Genomic DNA, 7716 nt, shown 5'->3' with positions numbered 1-7716 from the left:
TACAGTAAATTGAAAAGCTAAACTAAAATAATACTAGATCATAAAAAAACACAGTGCTATTTTTTCTGTTTTGTAAACTGAATATATCAAGACCAACAGTTCTTTCCGTTTTTATATTTATTTATTTATTTATTTATTAATCAAATTTCTATACCGCCCTACTCCCGAAGGACTCAGGGCGGTGAACAGCCAAGATAAAATACAGACAATACAAATATTAAAAATCCCTTAAAATTATTAAATATTTCGGCCGAAACACAGATTAAAACACCCAATTTATAAAATCACAAATTAAAAAATTTAAAATTTAAGAATTTAAAAGAGGGGAGTTAGGCCAGGCCAGCTTGCTGAAATAGAAAAGTTTTGAGAGCACGGCGAAACGTGCGCAGGTCCGGGATCTTCCGTATCTCTGGGGGGAGCTCGTTCCAGATGGTAGGTGCCCCCACAGAGAAGGCTCTCCCCCTGGGGGCCGCCAGTCGACACTGTTTGGCCGACGGCACCCTGAGGAGCCCCTCTCTATGGGAGCGTACTGGTCGGTGAGAGGCTATTGGTAGCAGAAGGCGGTCTCGTAGATACCCCGGTCCGATAGAACTCAGTAATTTTTTTGTTGAATTTTTACTTTGTACTTTCTTACTATAGAGTTATAGTAGAGGTGATAACGATGATTTAACTTTCTTACTTATAGGAATTGTTTTACAGGCCCAATTTTTTTCATTGCATTTTTAATACATGGGAAAATTCTCATAATTCTTTGCTGGAGTTTGCTTTGTGGAAAAATACTTTTACAATAATGTTTTTGACTTTTGCTTCTCCAAAGTGTCTGTAAATATCAAGGGTCTGTCTTTGTTACAATATTGTTGTTGCTTGCTAGTCACTACATATTTTATGCCACCATAAATTTTCTCACCTCCTCGTTCTGCTTCCTTCAACAGTGCATAGAGAGGTACCAATCTTTGTGCTACTATTTAATTTGCACAGCAGGATCCATACAATCAAACAAATGGCTGATCTCAATAAAGAAGAGAAGAATGTAAAATGCCTCAAGTGTTCTGCAACATTTCAACCAAGCAATATTGTATTTTCTTGTCCCTATTGCAAAAAGGATTCTGTGCACTCTGGAGGAACTGTAGTAGAAACTTCAGATGTAACAACTGATAAAGCAAATGAGAATTTAGAACCTGAAGAAGGCCCCTCAAGAAAACAAGTATCTTCTCTAGAAGATGTAAGCAAACAAAATTTAGACATTTTCTTGTCTCTCTCTGCTCTGCACTAATTTACTTTGAAATTATTTTCTAGTTGCAGAAATATATATATACCCTATATGTGACATTTGCCATCTACAAATTCTCACCCACAAACACAGACAAATATTTCAAGATCAGAGCCTTTGCCCTGTGAAACAATAGTAATTTTTCCTGAAAAATGTATCCTGCTCAAATCTTGGATGGAGGTTCCTTTTGAAATGGGATTGGGTTTTATACACATTTGAGTGCTGAGAAATCTAGCTATGGATGTTGCATCACATATCAATTGCTTTATAGACTAATTCGTCTTATTCCTTCTCTTATTATTTATTTATTTATTTATTTATTTATTTATTTATTTATTTATTTTCCAATTTATATACCGCCCTTCTCTCTGAGGACTCAGGGCGGTGTACAGCCAGAATTAAGAATATGAAATACAAATATTAAAAAACAATTAAAATATATATAAATAAATTTGGCCCAAAAATTAAAAATCACAAACCAATTTAAAACTTTTAACAATTTCTTCTTAAGTCAGCCCGGCTTGCTGGAAAAAGTGGGTTTTAAGGGCACGGTGGAAGGCACTGAGGTCTTGGATTCTCCTTATCTCTGGGGGCAACTGATTCCAGAGGGTAGGTGCCCCCACAGAGAAGGCCCTCCCCCTGGGGGTCACCAGCCTACATTGTTTGGCTGATGGCACCCTGAGGAGGCCCTCTCTGTGGGAGCGCATGGGTCGATGGGAGGTCGTTGGTAGCAGCAGGCGGTCTCGAAGATAGCTAGGCCCTATGCCATGGAGCGCTTTAAAGGTGATGACCAACACCTTGAAGCGCACCCGGAAGACCACCGGGAGCCAGTGCAGTTCGCGCAGGAGCGGTGTTACATGGGAGCGCCATGCTGCTCCCGTCACTACCCGCGCTGCTGCGTTCTGGACCAGTTGGAGCCTCCGGGTGCTCTTCAAAGGGAGCCCCATGTAGAGAGCGTTGCAGTAGTCAAGGCGAGAGGTGACGAGGGCGTGAGTGACTGTGCACAGGGAATCCTGATCGAGAAAGGGCCACAACTGGCGAATCAGGCGAACCTGACAAAAGGTCCCCCTGGTTACAGCCATCAGATGTTCCTCCAAGGACAGCTGCATATCCAGGAGGACTCCCAGATTGCGAGCCCTTTCTGTGGGGGCCAAAGACTCGCTCCCAATAGTCAGTGATGGAGTCAACTGACTATATCGGGATGCCGGGAGCCACAGCCACTCAGTCTTGGAAGGGATGAGCTTGAGCCTGTTCCTCCCCATCCAGATCCGCACAGCCTCCAGGCACTGGGACATCACTTCAAGGGCATCATTGGTCTGGCCTGGGGTGGAGATGTACAGCTGGGTGTCATCAGCGTACTGGTGGTATCTCACCCCAAAGCCACGGATGATCTTGCCCAGTGGCTTCATATAAATGTTGAACAGAAGGGGCGAGAGGACCAATCCCTGCGGCACTCCACAGATGAGAGGCCTCGAGGTCGACCTCTGCCCCCCTGCCAACACAAACTGCGACTGGTCGGAGAGAAAGGAGGAGAACCACCGAAACATGGTGCCTCCCACCCCCAACTCTTCCAGCCGATGCAGCATGATACCATGGTCGATGGTATCAAAAGCTGCTGAGAGATCTAACAGGACCAGAACAGAGGAGCAACCGCTGTCCCGAGCCCTCCAGAGATCATCAACCAACGCGACCAATGCCGTTTCCGTGCTGTGCCCAGACCTGAAGCCCGACTGGAACGGATCTAGATAAGATGTTTCCTCCAGGAATTGTGGAAACTGTCACGCGACCACACTCTCAACAACCTTCGCCATGAAGCGAAGGTTGGAGACAGGACGGTAGTTGGCCAATATTGCTGGATCCAGGGACGGCTTCTTGAGGAGAGGCCTCACCACCGCCTCTTTCAAGGCAGCGGGGAAGTGACCCTCACTCAACGAAGCGTTGATAACACCCTGGAGCCAGCCTCGTGTAACCTCCCGGGAAGCCAGTACCAACCAGGAGGGATACGGGTCCAGTAAACATGTGGCCACACTAAGTCTCCCCAAAATCCTGTCCACATCATCGGGAGTCACAGCATCAAACTCCTCCCAGATAACATTCTCAAGACTATTCCTTGTCACCCTGCCCTGATCTACCCAGTCAGAGTCCAAATCCCCTCGGATCTGAGCGATTTTGTCATACAGGTATTGTCCGAAATCCTCCACCCTGCCTTCCAAGGGATCCTCCCGCACTCCCGGATGGAGCAGGGAGCGGGTCATCCTAAACAGGGCGGCCAGACGATTCCCTGATGACGCAATAGAGGTGGAAAAGTAATTAAACTTTGCCGTCTTTATCGCCACTAGGTAGGCCTTAATATGCGACCTTACCAGTGTTCGATCAGATTCAGCAAGACTGGCCCCCCAACCGCTCTCCAGGCATCTTTTCCAGCACTTCATTTCCCTCAGCTCCTCAGTAAACCAAGGAGCCGCCCGGGATCGGCACCGGGTCAGAGGCCGCAAAGGCACGACTCGGTCCAAGGCCCCACCAGCCGCCCGATCCCAGGCGGCTACCAGGTCCTCGGCCGAGTCATGTGAGCTAGCTAGATCCTCAGGAAATGGCCCAAGCTCCATCTGGAACCTATCAGGATCCATCAGGCGCCTGGGGCGGATCCATCTAATTGGGTCCGCCTCCCTGCGGCAGGGGCAGCGGTTCGAAGATCCAGGCGAAGGAGTGAGTGGTCAGTCCATGACAAGGGTTCCATGTCTATATCCCCTATAACAAGACCACTCAACCACTGGCCAGAGACAAAAATCAAGTCCAGAGTGTGACCTCCCCTGTGAGTAGGGCCATGAACTAACTGGGTCAGGTCCGTGCCCGTCATGGAAGCCATGAACTCCCGAGCCACCTCCGATGTTTCACCAACGGATGGCAAGTTGAAATCACCCATGACTAAAAGCCTGGGTGTATCTACTGCCACCGTGGCTATCACGTCGAGTAGCTCAGGTAGGGCTGTTGCCACGTGGCAGGGAGCCAGGTACGTAAGCAACAAGCCCATCTGAACCCCACGACCCCACCTCACGAGGGACTCACATCTGGCTATCTGAGGCACAGCGGTCTCCCTCAGACTCAGATCCTCGTTAATAATAACCGCCACCCCCCTCCCCTCCCCTGGGCTCTTGGCTGATGGAATGCTCTGAAGCCTGATGGGCACATTTCAACCAGAGGGACGCCGCCCTCCGGGCCCAACCAGGTCTCCGTAATACCCGCCAGGTCCGCTCCTCCCTCTTGTATAAGATCATGAATGAATGTTACCATTGTAACTTCTCATTCTTTTCTAAATAGGCAAACTCCTAGTTACTGACTCAATATTTAGCTGTCTCTTTACTAATCTTCAAATGAATGCTTCATTTATCACAGTAAATGCAACTGAGGACTATCTGCAGGATATTCTGTTGCCCTTTCCCCATCTGTTCTCTCTTCTAACAGGATCTGACTTCATGTATTCAGATAGTGATCCAGTTTCTGGAAAAATTCTTCTAATGTCTTGTTAATGTCACTATAGGTCGGAATGGAATTCCTAGCATTCATCAACAATAAACTGATCTGTCAGGTGTAGCTGTATTCTTAAATTACTCCTATGTGGAAAATAACAAACTTAAGGATTTGCTTTCAAGGATGTGTAATGTTTTGAATTTAATCAAGAAAGGACATATTTGTTACAAATACATTTGCAGCCATTTGAAAGCACTGGTTTTCTTTTCCCTTACTTATTTATATAGAATCCTCTGTATTTATACCCCTACTTGTAAAATAGGAAACAACTCAGTGAAAGAAATAATAAGTAGCAGATTACATTAGATAACTCATTTTGGATCCACTTCCCCAATTTTAATTGTTCCATTTTTTTTTTAATTTGATTTATATGCCGCCCTTCTCCGGAGACTCAGGGCGGCTTACAATGTGCTCAGCAATAGCCTTCATCCTTTTGTATATTTATACAAAGTCAGCTTATTGCCCCCACAACTGGGTCCTCAATTTACCTACCTTAGAAAGGATGGAAGGCTGAGTCAACCTTGAGCCTTGGCGAGATTCGAACCTGCAGTAATTGCAGGCAGCTGGTCTTAATAACCAGCTTAATAACAGGGTGCCTTAGACCACTGTACTACCAAGGCTCTTTGGCAAAAATATAACAGAAGGCCTGAATGGATAACATCTTCAGTCAGAGTGAAATCCTATTGATTCTCTGTAATCTCCTTCAAAGAAGGATATAATTGATTCTGGTAACTTGCTGAATAGGTTCTAAAATTGGTATAAAGGGCATGCAGGTATAATGATTCTGTGTACAGAATTGGTTCTAGAAGGTGGCACCAATGAATTTTTGTTTGATGCCATGGTATGTTAAATATTTTATTCTCAAACATCTTTCAGTGTTTTCAGCAAATGTAGGCAATAGAATAGGTTATCCAAGATTTGGAGTAGGGTATTATTTTTCCTAGGCATTTAAATTTGAGAGATACCTTACTCGTCTCTGTATTTTTGTTTTCTCATGTTGATGTTTTTATAGATTAATTATATGCTTAAATGATATATGGTTTAATTATATATGATTTAAATTATGTGAATTAATTATATATTTTAATGCATTGCCATAAACTAATTTTAATGTTTATAGTTGTTTTTAGTAGAGTAAAATGGTGATATACAAATATTTCAGTAAAGGATGAAATACAAATATTTTGAAATAAGTAATGAATGACTACACTGATTTTATAAGAAACTCCTCTTATTCCAAGGTAAAGAAAAAATTAAAAGGCCTTTTACTTCATTTTAATCCACTATAGTGAGATTTTTTTTTCTTTTGGGCTGGTAGAGTTGTATTTTTCTCCTATCATAATATTGTTAGAAGTGTGCATTTAAGAATAGAGTTAAGGCAAACATTGCAGGAAAAAAGGGCAATTTATTTCTTCCTGTAAATTAGTTTCTTTAAAGAGGCTCTCTTAAAATGAAGAGGCAAAGCTTTATACAATGATATAAATCATATTTGAACATGCCATGAATAACCAATATCTGGGATAGAAAATGGAATTGAGACAGTATGACAGGAATGGAAAATTTCTAAATCATATGACAAGTTACCAGATGACTGGTAAAAGAAGGACATGTCATCCATGCAAATGTTGCCTGGATTTTTGAGTACCTTGTTTTTTTAAAAGATAGTTTTCACAACAGTGTCATTCAAATTTTCGACAGCATAGATTTACTTTATTTATTTTATTTCCTGATTCCAGCAATTAGCTTCAATCCAGGCCCTTCAAATCTATGATTGCTGCAATCTTTAGATCGCATGACTCATCATATGTTTTAATGGTGAAATTTGAAAAGTGTGTCACTGCTGATTCTATAGCATATATTCTTGAAAATAAAGATTTGTTGGAAAAATAATTTCTGATGCTTAAAAAAATATAATTTCATATATAGGTACATTTTTTTGCAAATTTTTTGCTGTATTTTTTGTTATGGTTGCCAACAGAATTAAACAGTGTGACTTAGTCTGTCCCATTTGTCCTGCTTTACAATTGTCCATGTACTCCTTTGCTTGTTCAGATATCTGGTAACCCTAGTCATATGCCCTGTTCCCCATATCCTGAGATTAACATTGAGATATTTAACAGGGTTTTTGTGGAGCTTATGGATGTGAGCTGATTGCAGTCTTAAAACTCGCCAGAAATTAACAGACTAAAAACATTTGGCTCTACTCTTCACATCATTATATATCATGTTATCTAATGGCCTTTTGGGTGTTCAGGAGGCTAACCCCTGACCCTCAAGATTCCTTGTCATGCACTAAAATATCAACATTTCAGCTATGAATTCTATATTTCAGGATGGCTAGTATGATGAAAAGAAATATTCAGCCCTTCTGGCAAGATAGGTGGGGCATGCCAAGTATGGGACCTTTTAGTTTCACTTGTTTCTCACACATTGAATATTGTATTAATTTAATCTTTAATTGAGTAACCTATAAGAAAATATGCAGTGTCATTTCCTTTTAATTTCTATTAGCTTACCTGCAGATGAGTCTGCTACTGTAATTCTTTAATTTTAAAAATTGATGAGAAAATGTTAGATTATTCACAATAAATTGAGCTGGTAGTTTTTCCTCTTGGGCTATGTATTTCCTCTTTGAATTTTACACTCAAAGGGTTTTAAACTATGTGCTGTACTCAAATTCGTTATAATTGAAATTATGTGTTGCTTTTTATTCAGGCTGCTCCAAATCTGCAATATTTAAGCATAAGCTCAGTTGTGAAAACATTCATGAGTATAGACATTTTTAGTTGAATTCCTCATACATAATTCAGCTTCATTTTGAAAGGCATGTTAAAATTAGCCATTAGGCTTCATATTCATTAACTTATATAAGTGATTATGTATATATGATATGCTTGTGGAGTATATGCTCTTGCCAT

The 7716-nt window shown here is 41.8% G+C and overlaps 1 protein-coding gene across 1 annotated transcript in view; it reads left to right on the top strand.

Annotated features, from left to right (window-relative positions):
- Nucleotides 1–1000: 1000 nt before the first annotated feature.
- The window catches only part of STK33 (serine/threonine kinase 33), a 31979-nt gene continuing 25263 nt past the window's right edge, over nt 1001–7716 (top strand). Inside the window, exon 1 of the mRNA XM_070957463.1 lies at nt 1001–1222. Coding sequence (XP_070813564.1) covers nt 1001–1222 — 222 coding nt within the window. The remainder of the gene's footprint in view (nt 1223–7716) is intronic.

The sequence above is a fragment of the Pituophis catenifer genome, unplaced genomic scaffold (genome assembly GCF_029215685.1).
Source record: "Pituophis catenifer annectens isolate HBS135680 unplaced genomic scaffold, rPitCat1.0.hap2 SCAF_1, whole genome shotgun sequence".
Taxonomy (NCBI): domain Eukaryota; kingdom Metazoa; phylum Chordata; class Lepidosauria; order Squamata; family Colubridae; genus Pituophis; species Pituophis catenifer.
The sequence above is the reverse complement of the archived record's forward strand: the minus strand, read 5'-3'. Positions and strand labels throughout refer to the sequence as shown.